The 20,252-nt window shown below is 41.8% G+C and overlaps 1 protein-coding gene across 4 annotated transcripts in view; it reads right to left on the reverse strand.

Moving 5' to 3' along the window:
* The window catches only part of ADGRG2 (adhesion G protein-coupled receptor G2), a 988,790-nt gene that overhangs the window by 213,745 nt on the left and 754,793 nt on the right, over positions 1-20,252 (reverse strand). For all 4 annotated transcript variants that reach the window (XM_086934346.1, XM_086934348.1, XM_086934347.1 and 1 more), the window contains 5 exons: positions 17,742-17,962; positions 12,258-12,450; positions 7,608-7,764; positions 6,986-7,129; positions 5,177-5,302 (listed from right to left, as the gene is read on the reverse strand). In XM_086934346.1, the coding sequence (XP_086790472.1) occupies positions 5,177-5,302; positions 6,986-7,129; positions 7,608-7,764; positions 12,258-12,450; positions 17,742-17,962 (841 nt within the window). The remainder of the gene's footprint in view (positions 1-5,176; positions 5,303-6,985; positions 7,130-7,607; positions 7,765-12,257; positions 12,451-17,741; positions 17,963-20,252) is intronic.

Here is a 20,252-nt window from a genome sequence, read left to right on the forward strand (position 1 = left end):
TTGATGTGCCATATTACACCGGGATCCCATTAGACTCTGTACCCCGTGAAGAATAGTGAATTATCGGTAGATTCACCTATGGGACTTTGAACAAAGATTTTAAGGTATGTAGGGATGATTAATATGATCACATCAATAGTAGATCCATGGATTTGGTTCTAACTGAGGCTTTAATTTAATCTTGCCCTCTAGGAGTAATTGGATACCTTTCCCGATGTGAGAGAGTCTAAGCTCTGTTCCCTATGGTTCTTGTGAGAAAACCTTGTATAAGTGCAATGGCTGATATGTTCCTTAATCATTTTAGGGACTTCAGGATCACTCATCTTGGTGAAACTGTCCCCTCCTTCTTCTCTATTCTGATGAAGACTCGCAAGCCCGAGGTGTAAATTACCCATTGAGCCTAAAGACGAGTCGAAACGTCGGCGCTCACCCCTTGATTTCACCCTGGACCTTGTTCCTTATTTTGACGTGCCTAGCTTGGAATTTATATCCGATCAAAAACGATACATATGAACTATACGTAGGCCGGGTGAATATATATATATACTGTTGGATGGTGATTTGTAATCAACTGCCTACTTGTCCTCCAATAATTGTATTTATTTTTGTCACCAATTTCTGATTCTTTCTGCTTTTTTCTTTAAACACTTATATCAATCTCTATCACTTCTATCTATGCACGTTCCCTTGTTGGGGGCACATCTATTTATGAATATATTGATTATATTGTTGTGATCCTTTGGTAATAACAAGTTGGTATTTTACAGCTCTTGAAAAAACCATTTGGACGTAGCAAAGAATTAAAATTGCCTGGTAATATTTCAGTCCGTTGCTTTATTGTTCGTTTTGTATTTATTACTATGAGCTGGTGATTGATTATATGCTCTGAATTCACTTGAATAATCAACTGAGGATTGATTTATACACTGTTTAAGTTGAGGTCTAGGACCCTTGTTTTTCTCATGGAGAACAGAATCCAGGATTGAAGTGCTGGATAATTATAAGTGAGGAGCTTTTCCACTGATTCTGGGTGTCTTCGCACAGAGTCCGAGGAGCTGCCTGCTGATGTGGAGTCCTTGCTGCAAGCTCTTTATGTTCCTCCGGATGTTGATGACTCTACTGTGGAGTGGAGGAACTACAGACTTCCTGCAAGTGGCTCAAGGTCCCAAGGAAACTCTGGCCATAAAGTGATGAAGTTACTAGGACCTGCTGAGTTGTGAGATGTGATAATATGAGAAGGGGAACATCGTTTACAAGGCAGTGTTTACACCGCACTCCCTTAAAAACGCTGCCATCCCCTGTTCCCATGAGGCACAGGGTCAGACTGATTTGCATATAGCCATGTCTGAACTGGGGTGGCAGAGTGGGCTAAAGAACGGTGATGGATTAAGCCCAGATCTTTTGACTGGGTGTGAGTGTTTGATTGATTCAGATGCTCCGTCCACCACCACCCCCTTTTGTAACGCTTTTGGCCGCCATAAGTGTGGCAGGGTATGCTCAGACGTGAGTCCCTTGCTCACTTTGCCACTGGATTCAAGCAAGCCGGGCTGAAGACGGCTGGAATGCCAGAAACCGGTCCTCGGAAGCTTGTTTCCGGTCCAGGGAGACATGGCTTGGCAGTTCGGGCTGGACTTTTCCCATGAGGCACAGGGTCAGACTGATTTGCATATAGCCATGTCTGAACTGGGGTGGCAGAGTGGGCTAGAGAACGGTGATGGTTAAACCCAGATCTTTTGACTGGGTGTGAGTGTTTGATTGATTCAGATGCTCCGTCCATCCCCATCCCCTTTTGTACCGCTTTTGGCCGCCATAAGTGTGGCAGGGTATGCTCAGACGTGAGTCCCTTGCTCACTTTGCCACTGGATTCAAGCAAGCCAGGCTGAAGACGGCTGGAATGCCAGAAACCGGTCCTCGGAAGCTTGTTTCCGGTCCAAGGAAGACATGGCTTGGCAGTTCGGGCTGGACTGTACCCATGAGGCACAGGGTCAGACTGATTTGCATATAGCCATGTCTGAACTGGGGTGGCAGAGTGGGCTAAAGAACGGTGATGGATTAAACCCAGATCTTTTGACTGGGTGTGAGTGTTTGATTGATTCAGATGCTCCGTCCATCACCACCCCCTTTTGTACCGCTTTTGGCCGCCATAAGTGTGGCAGGGTATGCTCAGACGTGAGTCCCTTGGTCACTTTGCCACTGGATTCAAGCAAGCCGGGCTGAAGACGGCTAGAATGCCAGAAACCGGTCCTCGGAAGCTTGTTTCCGGTCCAGGGAAGACATGGCTCGGCAGTTCGGGCTGGACTGTTCCCATGAGGCACAGGGTCAGACTGATTTGCATATAGCCATGTCTGAACTGGGGTGGCAGAGTTGGCTAAAGAACGGTGATGGATTAAACCCAGATCTTTTGACTGGGTGTGAGTGTTTGATTGATTCAGATGCTCCGTCCATCACCACCCCCTTTTGTACCGCTTTTGGCCGCCATAAGTGTGGAGGGTATGCTCAGACGTGAGTCCCTTGCTCACTTTGCCACTGGATTCAAGCAAGCCGGGCAGAAGACGGCTGGAATGCCAGAAACCGGTCCTCGGAAGCTTGTTTCCGGTCCAGGGAAGACATGGCTTGGCAGTTCGGGCTGGACTGTTCCCATGAGGCACAGGGTCAGACTGATTTGCATATAGCCATGTCTGAACTGGGGTGGCAGAGTGGGCTAAAGAACGGTGATGGATTAAACCCAGATATTTTGACTGGGTGTGAGTGTTTGATTGATTCAGATGCTCCGTCCATCACCACCCCCTTTTGTACCGCTTTTGGCTGCCATAAGTGTGGCAGGGTATGCTCAGACGTGAGTCCCTTGCTCACTTTGCCACTGGATTCAAGCAAGCCGGGCTGAAGACGGCTGGAATGCCAGAAACCGGTCCCCGGAAGCTTGTTTCCGGTCCAGGGAAGACATGGCTTGGCAGTTCGGGCTGGACTTTTCCCATGAGGCACAGGGTCAGACTGATATGCATATAGCCATGTCTGAACTGGGGTGGCAGAGTGGGCTAAAGAACGGTGATGGATTAAACCCAGATCTTTTGACTAGGTGTGAGTGTTTGATTGATTCAGATGCTCTGTCCATCACCACCCCCTTTTGTACCGCTTTTGGCCGCCATAAGTTTGGCAGGGTATGCTCAGACGTGAGTCCCTTGGTCACTTTGCCACTGGATTCAAGCAAGCCGGGCTGAAGACGGCTGGAATGCCAGAAACCGGTCCTCGGAAGCTTGTTTCCAGTCCAGGGAAGACATGGCTCGGCAGTTCGGGCTGGACTGTTCCCATGAGGCACAGGGTCAGACTGATTTGCATATAGCCATGTCTGAACTGGGGTGGCAGAGTTGGCTAAAGAACGGTGATAGATTAAACCCAGATCTTTTGACTGGGTGTGAGTGTTTGATTGATTCAGATGCTCCGTCCATCACCACCCCCTTTTGTACCGCTTTTGGCCGCCATAAGTGTGGCAGGGTATGCTCAGACGTGAGTCCCTTGCTCACTTTGCCACTGGATTCAAGAAAGCCGGGCTGAAGACGGCTGGAATGCCAGAAACCGGTCCCCGGAAGCTTGTTTCCGGTCCAGGGAAGACATGGCTTGGCAGTTCGGGCTGGACTTTTCCCATGAGGCACAGGGTCAGACTGATGTGCATATAGCCATGTCTGAACTGGGGTGGCAGAGTGGGCTAAAGAACGGTGATGGATTAAACCCAGATCTTTTGACTGGGTGTGAGTGTTTGATTGATTCAGATGCTCCGTCCATCACCACCCCCTTTTGTACCGCCATTACAACGCAAGTCGTTACTACGACTTGCGCTGGATGGCGCTGTTGGTTAAGGAATATTGTAATTTTATATTCCAACACCTTCCCTACTGTTACGTGGACTGGTGTTGAAATCTAAAATTATAATATTCCACAATCCGCGCCCTCCAACGCAAGTCGTTGTAACGACTTGCGTTGTAATGGCAGCGCTGTAAAGTACCGCGATCTAAAAGATCGCGTTGTACTGACATACATCCATATGGGAAGGAATAACAAAAGGTAGTGCCTTCTATGGCAAACAATGTGTCTTCATACTCTTGTCCTCAGTCGACAACACTGGAGGAGAAGAGGATCTTAATTCCTATTATAAAATGCCTAGTCGGCCTGGAGTATGTGCTTTATTCGTCCAACAAGTTAGGTTGTAGAAAAGGCTACAACCTCATGCATGTTAACTTTCACAGAACATTCCTAGAGCGCTAAGGACAAGAGTGGTGAACCAGAGACTTATGGGTATGTCCTTGCACCTCTTGTGGGGTGGTAACACTCACTGTACCAGTATGCAGATGGGTGAAGAAGCCGATGTGACAAAATGGCCTCTACTATTTGACTCCTTTTGCTGTTACTAACTAGACACTGTTTTCAGCCAGTATTTCTTCTATCCACCCTATTTTCACATTTGCTATGACCTAATGACGCATAGGTCTTCAACCATTAGTTCCCTAATAACACCTGTGAGTCTAGATAATCTCTCCTCGTTGAACTCTAGTTCTGTTTTCCATCCTCAGTCATCTTCAGTGCGTTAGTCTTTTAGTGCTCACATGCAATAGCAGGGACAAGAAAGTGATATCCCAGGAAACCAAGAAGAAGCCATATGCTTTGAGACAAAGTTAGGAAGAATTCTGGTCTGATGGCAAAGATTACTGTGGTGGCAAGAAGGAAACAAGAGGTAACCAAAAGGATCAGCCAAAATATGGAGTATTGTTTTGACCAGTAGGGGATTGCTAACCTGACAGCATGCTATTTACTGAGGGAGAACACAACGTTTGTTTTCTTTCAGTGTATGAGAAGCCTTGCAATTGTATACACAGAGGTAGTGGAAGAGACATACTATCCTTGTTTTCCTTTCTCTTTCTGATCCAATTTCGTTGTATTTATTTGCATTTTCTTTTTTTCTACTAGTCACATTCTACAAATATTATAGATAATCCATATTTTTTGGAAATGGAAGCAATATAAAACGATGTGTAATATTGAACTAAGCCTAAAGTGCTTTCCCTTTCAAGGATTATACTTTGCATTTTTGGTATTGGGACTGTACCTTTGTACTATCAATGTGAAAGAGTCCACCAATATGTTGATAGAAATGTGTCTCCATTATCAGCTAATTTGTTCTCACCTCACTTGGTGGTATGCTGGTCCTCAGTGTGATAGTAACATCCGTTGCAAGGTTGCTGATCGTGAGATTAGAGACTGCTGCAGATATGATATAGCTGGCCAGAGATTCGTTCTGCAAGGAGGGATCCTGTATAAAAAATGAGCACGATGTAAGATATGAGGAAGTGATAGTAAGGAAACATGATATGTATAAATATAGAAGCCTTTTCCATGAATGAACTACCTAGGATCAGCACAGCAAAAGTTGATAAATGCAAAGCCAAGAAATGTAAATCCCGGGTATAAAATATGCATATATACCTGACTATCTTGCCTGACTATCTGACCATTATGCATGTTTTCACTTTTGTCGAATTTTGAAAGAACTCTATATCTTCACAGGTAACTGCTTTATATGTTGTTTGAATGTTTTTCCCATGTGCCATCCTCAGTGCAGAAAATGGCTGTAAATGTCCTTTTACAAAATATCATTTTCTTTCCTATTAAATGGGATATTTTAACCCTTAAGGTGATAAAGTTTATTATGTTTTTATTAGCAGATATGTCATTGAATGTGATATGCTATCTTTTGATCACTTGGCCAATGACTAGATAAAATGTCTCCAGAATTTCAGTCCGTGGTTCGCTTACAAATCTCCAATTGAGAAGCGCGTGCTCCTAGCAACCCTGACTTTGATTAGCTTGCTAGCTACAATTTAATTCCAGTTCGAGTCAATGCATTTTTGCTGAAGTACAGTGTATGCTAAAGCTCATCTTCTGAAGCATAGTGTGTTAGTGATGTTATGAAACAATGATTTCCACACTGTCCAATGCACAGACAATTGAAGGAAAACCTCTTTGCTATATGAAAGCACCTGCATGGATCTTACAACATCGTGAAGTGGGCTTGAGAACTGAACACATTTCAAGGGGTTTCTGAATGTCACTAGCTAAAGAATACAGTGTTGCACAGAATTTGTTTTCATTTTGTATCCAACTGTTTAGTAAAGACCTTCAAAAAAGCACCAAATACAATAAAATGACCATGTCTGCTTCTTATGATTAAACTTATTTATAGATGTAAATGGGGTACTATTTGTGAAGAATAGACACTATGTCTGAAAGCCCTCACTACACTAAACTAGGCAATCAGTGTAATCTCTGCAGTTCATATACTTCCTACAAGTGCCATTCCACAAGCCATAAAGTAATTCAATCTAACCAGAGGTGTTCACCATCAAACAAAGAACTTTGCAAAATTGTGCACTCCTCACTCTCTTGCTACCAAGAATAATACATGTAAATTCTGTTGTATTTCAGTTGGTTTTATCTCCAGTGGAATAGGATGTATAAGAGTGAGAAATTACTGTGATCACTAATCCATAGTCTAGGCTCAACTGTTACAATTACTGCAGTGCCTATGGTAGGTGCTATGATTTATGGGTTGTTCATGTGCAGTTACAGGAACACATCACATCTGGTAGCCATAGTTCAGGAGATATAATCACTTGCTGCTTTGAGTGACAAAGGTACATTTTGAGTTGTGTATTGGTAGTCAACGATTACAAACATTCATTTTCTAAACTGCTTTCCTATGTTGGAACATCCTCTGTACTACTCCAAGCGGGTGACAATCCACAAAGTACGCAACTCATGATCTGGCTTCCAGAAGATGTTAGCAATTAAGTTTCTCTTCTTTGGCTCACTGTTTACACTTTTTCTAAGAGGCAACGCTGTGTACTTTAAAAACACGTGAATAATTCAATCAATTTAATAATAATCCAGCCAATGAAATAATCAGTTTTTAATAACAGCAATTTTCAAAGCGTACCTGGAACAGAGATGCCTTCTCAAAGAAGTTGAACTGTATTCTTGAAGCCCAATCTTTACTTTGGGCTCCCAAATTATCCAGTAGTGATGCTGGGAGAGTGATAGATCCTGAACTGTTTATCGGTGTTTGGGTATCCAAATTAGCCTGCACACAAAGAATAAGGGTAAAATATTTTACTCAAAAATGTACAAGCATCTTTGAAATGCACTTGCGGTGTCTACATTAAAAATGATAATTGATTCTAATGAATAATTAGGATGCTTTATTACAAGGGTCTCTGCTTTTTGAGTTTCACCTGAAAAACAAATTACAGTGATTAAATATAACGCTTTTCCAATAATTATATTGGTAGGGATCTATGTATTTCAACCTTTTCCTTCAGACTGCTAGTAGAGGGTGTCGTTTAGGTGCAGAACTATATCCCTTATTATATGACTTTAGCTGACCAAGTCTCTTGTAAAAAGAAAATCTAGTGATGGCCACCATCAAGTTTTTTGTGGTGACCTCTTATTTTAGCGCCACAGGTCTTCTGTAATTTTAATTACTTCCTGTACCATTTGGCATTTAAATGTCTCTATCAATTTCATTTACATAAACCGTTGAAAAAACACAATTGTGTTACCTGTAAAGTCCCGGAGTTCTGGACTGAAAAAGATGTTTCGCTGAAGGAGCTTGCATTTATTTTGGTCACTGCCAAAACCAGCGAGGGAGAGGTAAAATTTACTGACTGTGACGAAAAGTTTAGTTTCAATCCGACAGTATCCACAACTGTAATGATCCTGTTCGAAATGTAAAAAAAAAAAGTTTTTTAATATAAAATGCTTTTCTCCTTGTCAGAGAAAATTATTTGAACTTACAAATGTGTTTTGGGGCAAATCTCTTGGAGACAACATTTATTCTATTCATCATATTTCTATTGTGCAAACTTAAATTGAACGTATCAAAGCGCTATCAGGCAATGATGTAGTCAAAAATGGAACATTTTACATCAAAAAGTTTTAGCAAAGCATAACACAAAGTGAAACATATCCACCAGAATGATGATTTCAATGAAATATTTAATTTTTTTTGGATTAAGCGAAATGTCCAAAATAATTGTAAAAATAATGTCCAAAATGATTGTAAAAATAATGTATTTAAAGTTTGTTATTGGGTAACAACTATATAGGCTTAGGTCGTTAAGAGTAAACAAAAATCAAAACTATCTATTATAATTGCTCACAATTCATCAACATAATTCTCAAAAGTTTAATAAACACAAAGAAACAAAATGTAATTTCCTAATGCGTTCAATTCCCAGGAAAAATCGAGCTTAAACATTCAAAATTCAAATTCAGACTGCTGTTTGCGCAGTCATGTGTGCCTTTAATTTACTTTTAAACTTTTTATCTCTAATCATCATCACACATTTTCTGTCTCATCAACCAGCTATAGCAAACAGAAGCAAATATCCTATTGTTATACCAGTCAGAGTTTAATAAACTTTCACAGACGAAAAATAGCAAAGAAGTTTAGACGGTTCTGTTCATGAGAAATAACACATTGACGCTAATATTAGCGCAAACTAACAACAAGATCGTGGGTCAAGCTCTATCAAATCAGATCTACAGGAGAAAAGATCCCGACATCTTATAAATGCTCCAAAATCAGATCCTGGGGCCTCCTAACAGTGCCATACATGAGTTCCACATGCAGACGCCAGAACGTTAGACAAATAAGGAGACTAAAATATGTAGTAACATGGTTTCTGACAAGCGGGTGCCATCAGGAGATTTTCATGAAATGTTACTGGAATTACATAAACTTTTTTTTATCCCAGAACATCAACAGGGAACTAAATGTAGACACTTCTTGTGGATTGACATCACAAACATCACAATCGCTATTCGGCCAATATATGCCATAGGCCAATGGCCTTTAAGGTTATTGTCAAATGATTTTTCTATGATTAACAAGTATGTAAGACTGGAAAATATAACATTGGCATAATAAGAGCATGAACAAGAACTCTGCCAAGCACGGAAGGTTCTCAATGCCTGTTCCAAGCGAGACTTCGCAGATAGACCCAATAAGGAGCTAGGAATGAGCCCTGATTATCTCCATAGAAGATGGTATAGAGCACCCATTTCAGATTACTCACTACTGTTCTTACCCTCTCTGAAGTATAAAGGACTTGAACTATGACCACCAATATGCAAGGACCTCCCAAGATGGATAGCCTGGACCCAGGTGACATATGATTCACCTCATCAAAAGCTATGGAAAATTCTACCGGCAATTCAGTGCCATGTTATTCATAGTAAGTGATTTCTGTATCATAACAGTAAGAACAGTGACAATCCTTGCATTTTGCTATGAAGAAATTCATTCCAAAACCCACTTTAGATTAATAGGGTCACAGGACCACAAAATCCTCTCAGATCATCTTTAGCCTATCATATCAATCAATGTAGAGAACGTCAATAAGGATGCTGAGTATTTGACCAAGTGCCTGGCCATAATTTGGTGGCGGATGTCCATCAACTTTCTCAAGCTTCGTGCGGCCAAATAAGAACACCTGCTTGCCATCTCAGATGGTTCCGATTGGAACAGTGTTGTCTGGTCTCAAGTACCTCATTCTACTATGGCAGTTCATAACCTTAGTATCTACATTTACTCAAATCTTCACTTGGAAAACCAGGTGGCTAAGTTTATTAACACCTCCTTCTCACTGGTGATAATTCTTAAAGTCAACATGTTTCAGCCCTCGTCGTTAGGCCACTATGGTTCAGGGGCTTTCGTCTGGACTCTTGTAGATGCCCTATACAATTATTTGTGTTTCCTCAATGTTGTGCCCAGTTATGTCGGTGTGGGACAGAGCAGTGGACAAATAGGTTTACCAGGATTATGGTACCCTTGGAATGAATTTGACTATAGGGGCATGTCCAGTAGGGTATTATTTAGTGCTACTAAGGGCATTAATAAATGTATGCCACAATAACTGGCAAGTAGGAATGTGTATGTGTTACGTTTTGTCTGTCATCCTACCAAGACTCTGACATTACTGGACATTAAGGAAACACAAAGGTGGTGACTGGATGAATATTGTTATAGGCTACCCTATTCCTGCACTCTTATATGCAGATGATGCAGTCCTTATGGCCCGCATGCCTCTCTGCCTCCTTCAAAGGTTAGTTACTTCTTTTACTAATTTTATGTCTAGCCTGGGGCTGACAAACTGTACAAAAACATTTGCAATGATCTGCGGCAACGGGTCTCTTTAAAAGAGCAAGAGTATTTTTATCTACAGTAAGGCTATAGAATGCACCAAAACGTTTTCCTATTTAGGAATTTTATTTGATCAAGCAGGTACTTGGACTAGGGCAGTCGGATTAAGAAGGCTGTTGTTCAGCAAATCAGTGATGGTATTATCCAATTGTAGTTGCAAATTGGGTAAACGATCTCCAGGGTAATTACTTCACATTTATAAAGCGAAATGTGTTGCGATTGCCACTTATGGAGCTGGCATATGGGGCATTGCTAACGTAAAATTATTACAGACTGTAGAAAACACATTCCTCAAATTCCTTTTATCAGTACCTGACAGTACACCTAATTTTAATTGCCACACTGAACTTGGTCTGCCCTATCTGAAGGATGTGATTAAGATTCAGCCAGTCCTTCTTTGGCATAGGGTGTGGACTGCTTTTAATCGCCAAATTTTAAAAGATATTCTGGGGCTGGAGGGCGTAAAACATATCAGATGGCTGGAATATGTTAAAAAATTCTTGGGTTGTCTGGGACTTCAAGAAAACTATAAGGACCCACATACCATGTGTAATTTGACTAGAAACAAACTTAAGGTCAGTTGTATGAGGTACCTGAGCGAAATGAAATCTTTGTCTGAAATGAAGAAACCAATGGTCCAGTCACATTATCTTACCCTGGCCTTCGATAACATACAACCATATGTTTCACTAGTTACCAGCGATTATGAGAGATTTCTGTTAACGCGCTTTAGATTGAACATTATCCATAGAGCGCTAAGCTTTCCTGAACGTAACGATTGGTCCAGAATCTTATGTAAATGCCCGTGTGACGAAGTTTCTTCACAATCTTCCCTACATATCCTGTTTTTTTGTAAATTGCATCTCATTCCCAGAAAAAGATAGATCAGGCCAGTGTTAAAATGACAGGGACTGAGACAATGTCGTCCGGCATTTCTGGCATTACAATATCTTGATAATGAATATACCATTGCCTCTATTACTGCTTTAAAAAATGTTTTTATACAACAGAAATCAATTGTGATATAATAATATGTATATTTGTCAAATAAGAAAAAGAACCCTAGGGATTTTTTAATGCGATTTTATGAACTGTGCTTTATGGTTTACTTTGTACAGTAACCGTATAAAGTAATTTTGAAGTGAATTGAATTATAGGTACCCTTTTGTGATGAATGTGTAAGCAAGGGGGAAATAATCTAATATCCTAAAAAACCCTATCCCCTCCACAGAATAATTAGACTCTAGGAGACTAGAGATTTGGTGATTTTTATACCCTTCAGCTAATGATTAATGTTGATGCCTAGCTTGCCATCGGCCTCTCGAGACAAGAGCCCCTTACCCCGATGCTTGGATCTCTACACTGGCTTCCCATCCGCCGCAGGGTCTCTTTCAAAGCTGTGACAATTCTACATACGTTTGTGCACCAAAAGACCCTTGAACGTCTGATTTCTAAATTCCTATGGTATACCCAGGATCGAATATTGTGCTCCTTCAAATCCCCTTTTCTGGTGCTTAAAACCCTATCAGTGATTTAAGGTGCTAGATCTGTTTCCATCACTACACCAAAGACTGTAATGATTTACCCCGTGTCTACACACTGAACTAAATGTGATGAGTTTTACATCTTATAAAGACCAGGCTTTTTAAGCTATAACCTCTTTTAGCCTCAGTCAAAAGTTCTGTTTCTCTTCTTGTATTCAGTTCTCCCTCTATATCTGCTGGCGGGATGCCTAAGGCTTGCTGCTGAAAATGCAGTATTGCTACATTTTGTGAGGTGCTAGCATTTTGGGAAACCCACACTATTCATAGCTCTCCTTCATTCCTCCTTGCTGTTCATCTTTTACACTCTCCTGGTCCCTTCTTTTCGAGCTCTCTTGTCCCTGCCAACAGGTCTTAGAGGTAATCGTAAGGGTCACATAAAGCATTATACAATTAGCCAACATTACATACATCTTTTAATATTTTGACAAGAAATTCTGAAAGGACGTCACATAAGGACATACCGTTGTGAAACTGGGGCCAGGAGAACCGGTGCAACGTTCAGAAAGTTGCTCACCACACCAACCAACATGCCTGCCATTTTCGGCTGTATGTTTCCTGCTACAATACTTTCCATACGGGACAAAACTTGGTCAACAATTGAAGCATTAAGGTTGGTGGAATTCAGTAAGTCATTCAAGTCATCAAGGTTTTCTTCTGTAGAAAAATACAAACAAGTCAGTGTCTAGAGACATTTCCCGTACTTTATCGTTTCAAACACTAGTAAGTCATTATCTGGTGTCATATTTCCTTAACTTAACCTCTTTTTCAATTACCAATGTATTGTGTATGCTTGCCTGCCAGGGTGAGGATCACAGCATCCTTGAGCATTTGCATCAGATGAATCATCAACTGCCTCATAAATATTACTGTCTAACATGGAGTTGCCTTAGTCCATACCAAATCATTGAAGTCTGTGTAGCCTTAGTTACTAACTTTTGTGATAATTATCGACCTCTGTCAGCAAATCTAGGTTTTTGCGTTATCCTGTACATTACAAGGACCGCATGTATTGGCCGGCATGCATCATGTATTTCTAGGTCATAAACTATTTTCATTCTCACAAAAATACTTAGTGGCTCCATCTTGTTATTAGTGAACAGGAAGCTGCCTATACACATCTGAAAATGATAAAAGGATTTTTTTACACAAGCCATTGTTGCAGCAGGTAATAAGTAGATGATATGTACAGGCCACAGCTATGTAGAAAGACGGGTAGACATAACCTCTCATTTGGGAAACGTAACATCTGTGGCTAACACATCTACTTGGTAAGAATCTCATGATTAGAGATAGGGACACAGTCTTCTTCCCTAGTAGTGCATAGCCCTACACCTTCTCTGGAGCAGTAGCCCAACTAATTGTGAATTGGAAACCCATATATTCAAGCATGTGTGGAGTTACTAATTCCAATGCCCCTTACGGGTCAACCTAAACAACAGCCTATGCCTAGAAGTCCCTTCTCGAAATCATGCCAATGGCTGTGTGCGAACATTAATTCTACCCACTGTCCTTAACTCACCCACCTGGGTCGATAGCTCTGACAGTGATGATTTGCAGTATGCCTCACACTTACTGACTACACAGAAATCAGCCTGTGCAGGTACTGGAATATTCTCTCCTTCCGCAACCACTCATCCCTTTTTAATAATTCAGGATGAGCTCAGGCATGTATGATCCTGGGGAATCTGCTTGATATTATCTCAGCCGTAGCCTAGTGCCAGATCACCGTCCAGGGCTTGGGTCCACCAAGGGTTGGCACATACTTCAAAATGTGAGCCTACTCCAGTCAAGAGTGGTCCTAAACAGAGATGTTCTCTGCCACAACTCTCACGTAGGTGAAATAGTGCAAGGTTGACAAGGCTGCTTTTTGGGCAGCACTCTCTGATATTCTCACCCACAGTTCTTTTGCTAAAATTGAACAACCTTTCACAGCTTACATACTCAGTCATACATCCGCAGGATGCACCATTCACATTGCACCTGTCCTTGTCAAATATATTAGACGATGCTTTAGACACACCTACCTTCCTTTCCAAGCAGTGGAAGGGGAGGGGTGGGGTCAGAAAAACATTGCATCTGTTGCAGCATTCTTAACACTGTAAAATCACACTTCACATTTCCGAAGAGGGACAATTTAAGTCAAGCAAGGAATGTTGCCTCCAATAGTCAGAACTATGCATTTTGTTCTATTTACTGAAACCTATGCACTGTACACAGTGGAAAAGAAGGAATAATTCATAATTATGTATGGTGGAGATGCAGTCTCATTTACATTAGGCCCCAAATTCTATTGGCCACAACCACTATCTCAGTCACATGTAGAACACTATTTGGCCATGCGGAAAACTGGTCCATGCCATGTTGTAAGTATTAATGTAAATGGTCAATCGAGTGGCCAAAAGGCAAACAAAAGTAATGCTTTAATGAGTTTTGACAATCATTTGTTCACAATTGGGGTGGACTGGGAACCTTTCTTGAAAGCTAGCATAAAAACTCAGCTTTCCTATACTTTTTTCCTAGGCCTGTTGTAACAATCATACACGGAGATAGAAGTTGCACTGAGGTCCTTATGAAGGTTTTCTCCCCAGATATATCGAGAAGAAATACGCTGACCAAAGGAATCCAATACTTCTAGTTACTTTGATGCCTTGTGATCTATAAAAAAAACTTAGCTGTACAACCATGAAGCACTCCCTCCTAATGTGGCTCACCTGCAACTGCGAAAGGACAATACAGCAAAATGATGTGCCCTCCTGTAATGGCATCTTTTAGGGGGAACTGCTTCCCACAACGTAGGATGGATTTAGGAACCTGTTGAAAATGGCTCTTTTTGCAGGGTTGTCCACAAACTTTTTGCTTCTTCCTCCCATGTTTTTTCTGACCTGGGGTTGTTGGCTATAGGACTCTGGGCACTTTACCACTGCTGATCAGCACTAAAGTGCATATGCTCTCCCGGTAAATTGATATGATGATTGGTTATCCACGATTGGCATATTTGTTTTACCAGTAAGGTCCCTAGTAAAGGGCACTGAGTGTACCAGGGCTGGTAATTCAAATACTACTAGTGGGCCTGCAGCACTGATTGTGCCGCCCACATGAGTGGCCCTTAAATGGTGGCTCAGGCCTGCCACCGCAGTGCCTGTGTGCTGTTGCTAACTGCCCTGCCATGTTGTCCTGGCCAGTGTACACATCTTTTAGGGAGGATGGTTTTCAAATTCTGTGTTTGAAAATAGCACTTTTGGAAAGTGGCTGTTTTCTTATTCAATCTCTCTGTGTGCCTCTGCCTGTTTGTGTATTGACTGTCTGGTTTGTGAATGACAGGGGCTTGGGGTAGCTGCAGGAGGCTGGGTGAGTCAGCACTAGCCTGAATAGACCTATCTGCATTTGGAGTAATGAGATAAGTTACACCTGGGTCTGAATAGGACTGTGCCTGCCTTCCACAATGCTGGCTCCACCTCCTACGGTGTGTCTGATGGCCCTGCCCCACAATCACAAAGGAAAGAGAGGTGCACTGGCATAATGCACCCTGAACTGGTTTGGATTGGGTCCAGGACCCCTCACACACGAAGAACAAATACTTTTGGGCTATAAATACGAGAGCTGAAACCCCTGAACATTAGACTACTTTTGCCAACAAGAGGAATCCCTGCCAAAGAAGATCAGCTGCAGAGACTGGAAAGGAAGACTGCCCTTGCTGTGTGTACTGGGGCTGACCTACACTATGTGTTACTACTAAGGAAGGGGGCAGGGGACTTTGCTCTGTGCAGTGTTCCCCCCACCTGCTTGAAGGAAGGACTTTGCTTTGTGCTGTGTCCTAAGAGTCTCCAAGGGCATGAGGAGAGCTGGTCTCCTGTTACCGAAACACGGGGTCACAAAATTTTCCAAGATTCCAAGAAGCTCTGTGTGCGTGCGCTTATACCCAGGTAGTGTACTACAAGGAGCCCAGGTTACTGAGGAGGGCTTTCCTTCATTTCCTGCAAGCAGACGCCTGTGACTATCTCCGTGATCTTTGCTGCGAGGAGCTGTGTGGGATTCACTGCCGCCGGCTCGTGCCTACAGCCAGTGATTGCCTAAGTAAGCAGAAAGGCAGTCAGCTGCGAGGAGCTGTGTGGGATTCACCGCTGCTGGCCCGTGTCTGCAGCCGGTGATCACCAGGGTAAACAGAGAAGCCAGTGCCGCAGCAGACCCCACTGCGAGGAGTTGCTTGGGCATGAGACTCTTCTGCGTCACCCAGCTGTGGTGTGTGTGAGTTGCCCAGCAGGACGTCAGCGCAGAACCAAGGAAGAGAGCGGGCTCAGAATCCAGAAGACTGCTCCGCTCCGCCAAACCTGAAAGGCCGCCTCGTTCAATGCAGCAGCTGTAATCCGACCGAGGCACCTGGGGCAGTGGAAACATCAGCTCCCAGGTAAGGCTTGCAGTAGAGTGGGAGTCTGCGAAGCCTGGAACTGGTGGGGGCCACGGGTGACTGTGCGAGCACACTGGGGTGGCTACAAGTGCAGCGGGGCCATCGGGAGCCAAAGTAAGCGTGAAAGGCAGCCCTCCCAACTACCAGTACCGCTGGGGCCTCACCTTTTACAGAAGCACCAGTTCTACCGGAGAGTGAACTGGAGGGAAGGGCCACTAAAGCTAGAAACGCTTTGTAGGGCACTTTGACCACACTTCCCCAGAGCGGTACCACAGAAGAGAGCATTTCTTATTTCTCCTGTCGTTAGGAAACCTGGTTTCGAACAAGTGAACTCTCTGAGATAGATAAAGACCATGAACAGTGCTACAAGTTAATTCTGTAACAAAGAGAGCACACAAGTATTTTTGGTGCATACCAATACGTTTGTCACAAAGAGAACATTACCAGAGTGAACTTTATCCACCAGATAACTGTTTTAGAAGATGTGGAGAGTATATGTGATTTTTATGTTGTTTTGATCTGCCTAAGCTATATAAAGATATTGTTATTTTTATAATAACTGTTGTGTTCATTTGTGGTATTTCACTGTGTTACTGTGAGTGTTAGTGCAAATACTTTACACATTGCCTTGGGGATAAGCCTGTCTGCTCGTGCCAAGCTACCAAGGGGGTGAGCAGGGGTTATCTACAGTGTGTTTCCCCCTTACCCTGACTAGAGTGATGGTTTGGATGTATGTCGTTACTATGCATGCTTTTACAACACATGCCTTTACCACGCAGGTTTTACAACGCAAGTCGTTACAACGACTTGAGTTGGGGGGCGCTGGATAGTGAATAGTTTAATTTACTATTCCAACTCCAGTCCCCGTGGATAGTAGGGAAGGTTTTGGATAGTAAATTAAACTATTCCCTATCCTACAGCGCCCCTCAGCGCAAGTCGTTGTAACAACTTGCGTTTGAAAAGTTGCGTGGTAAAGGTACTGCGTGGTAAAAGTTGCGTTGTAAGCGCTGTTCCCCGATGGTTGCTGCCTGGCTTTGGAACAAGCCTCAGCCAACCAGAAATCCCATTTCTAACAGAACCTTTATAATGTTATGTGGGTTATTGGGCTAGTACGCGAAACGCCTTTCACCACTGCATCATGAAAGTTTGTTTGTGATAGTTGTATTATGGGACAAGTGTATTTGTGTATGTATAACCAGACAAGCTGTAGTTGAGGTACTGCACAACAATACACAACAACACCAGCAAACCAACAACACAAGAAAACCCAAAAAAGCATTAGCACAGTACTCCGATATACTAACGCACCAATACACCAACATTATGAACCAAACAAATGATACCAACAAGTCAAAAACTAGCATGTTCCAAGCTCATTGTACGTGGTCTGACTCAAAGCAATTCACAACTAAAAAACACAGCTACTGCAGTTCTGTAGAATAAAGTTGTTTCAAACGGATATTTGTAACAGATTGTTTGAAAAATTAACATAACTTTTGAAAAATACTGGCATGTGTTTCCCTCCAACATTCATATTTACCCGCATTTTCAGAAGTGGATGTGATGCGCATGGTTGACTTGCTCCTTGTAACATCATAACCGGTAGATTTGGTAGTAATGGATGACATAGGGTTACCCGAGCTGGTGCTGGAATCAGAATTAGTGTTGGAACCCGAGGTAGGTTTGGAACCAGAGTTGGGGGTGGAACCAGAGTTGCTGGAATTACCGGGGGCACAAGTAACTTTCGTCTGTTTTTCGTAACTGCAAAAAATAACACAGAAAAAAAGGTAGAAGGATGATGTCTTTTCACTAAGATCAACATCATGACACAAATCTTTAATTAGCAAATTGATTTTTTTGTCTGGATTGGAAAAACCAAGCATTGAGCACAGAAGTTGGAAGGTATTTGTAGAAAAAATTGAGTCATATAGTGCCAAGTAGTGTATTAAATTAGTATTCCTGTAAAACTCCATGCCCCCCATAAAATACTCTCAGCCTGCAACAGGCCCAGCGACATCCATGATGCTGGAGAGCTTCCGTTCTGAGAAAAGTCACGGCTGACATTATTCAAACAAGTGTTAGTAAAGTCAGTAGGTTTAGTCTTGGTAACCTGAAATTTGTGTTCTTTCTTTCTTTGGTAAACATATTCAGTATGTGTTAAATGTAAAATGCTGTATGGAGTAAATTACAGACTTTGGAGAAAAAAGGAGATATTGTTCCACCAGCCTTGGCACTAAACTGGACTTTTAGGGGAATAAGCACATGTGCACAAACAATATGCCAACAGTCGCAGTGAAGAGCTCAAATGGCTGAAGTAGGGTGGCCTGCCTCAGGCTGTAACCTGTGGTGTGAAGAAGAAAATGTGAATGCCACTTCAACAGACCAATGAATTAAGAGGGCTGATCATTCTGAACAAAAATTGGTAAATATACACAAGGAGATAATAATGGAGAATTGTCCAAACTAGTGTGGTCTGTAAGATGAGACTGCAGTGTAGAGGCAGAAAGATAGGGGTAATGGTAGCAGATGTGGATGGGGGAGTAATAGGAAAGTGTTATTCTTTAATGATTAGGAATTATGCTAAGGAGGAGAAGTTTTGATCATAGGCAGGGGAAGATTTGAGACAGTAATGTAGCACAGAGTAAGCGAATTGGCTTGAAATAGTAGGATAAGATTGGTTTGAACTAAGGACCAGTGGAGACCTGCTAATCTTGCTTGCTTCTTATGCTATATTATTGACATCTGAGAAGTGATGAATCAGTGATGGATATTAAGGTGTTTTTTGTTTTTACTATGTATGTATCCTTTGTCTAACGGTTTATAACTGATGCTAAATAAAACAAGCTACTAAAAAATAAGAAGAGTGATGACTGAAAACCCCTGTATGTATATATTTATGTATAACCATTTTTACAATGATTTTTTGGAACACAGGCGGCTGACTAGACAGCTAAAGATGTTTGTAGGCAAGATCTAAAAATCCATGCCAAACGGGTAGTTTTTTTACCAATATTAATAATGTTTAAAACATTACTTGCTTTTCACAAAACGTTTCGTACCGCAATTCTCCCATATCTAGGTGCAGTAAATAAAATGTATAACTGTTACGAAATGTAAGATATCCCATTTTCTGCCTTCAGAGGATGGCTAGGCACGTCTCCTTGTGGAGATTCAAACTCCTGACCTTCGCGACACAGCAGATGTCACCTATGAGTGTTAATTTGCTGAATCACATGCGTGTCTCTAAAAAGCATTCAATGAGCCACAGCTCACATTGTCTTTTGACCATGAGGCTAAAATTGGTGTACCCCCAAACCAGTACATTGAGAGTCATTACATCACATGCACTGAATTGGAAGTCATTACATTGCTGGAAGTACATCAGGGATCCTTACATCGCAGATAGGTATTCCAGATTTTATATCGGGCGATATTACATCTCAAGGACATAGGTAAGTAAATGTAAGTATTGAAATTCAGCCCACTGGGGCTGAATTGACAAATTTATATAATATAATATGTTTGACCACCAATGGATTAATTGGAAATTGAATAATTTCTCTAAAAACTGAATTCTAAATGTAAAGTACATCAATTTACATTGGTCATATTATTTTGCCATAATTAATTCCACTCAATGAATTGTAATTATATTTTACCAATATGAGACTGATATAAATCATGCTTTGGAATAGGGAATGGAATACTACAAAATGGCGCACATGTTTCCTTACCTACTGATGTGGTGCAGTAGTCCTATGTTTATGTCGATTTTTTGTGATGTCCACACTGGTGTTTTTTTTATATATACTTTATTGAAACAACTAAATAATGACCCGTGACCAAGGAGCTGGGCTCCGAAACGCATCGGGCAGGACTGCCGATTTATCTATACTACTATTATAAAGAGAGAACACAAACCTTTGAGCCAGGTAAACTACAAAAGTAATGCACCAATCACTACACCCAATACACCATTTGAAAGGGGAGATGTGGCAGAAGGACATAGGCTATAGATATGTACACCATATACATTAAAAAAGCAAAAACG

This window comes from Lissotriton vulgaris, chromosome 8 (assembly GCF_964263255.1).
Source record: "Lissotriton vulgaris chromosome 8, aLisVul1.2, whole genome shotgun sequence".
Lineage (NCBI taxonomy): Eukaryota > Metazoa > Chordata > Amphibia > Caudata > Salamandridae > Lissotriton > Lissotriton vulgaris.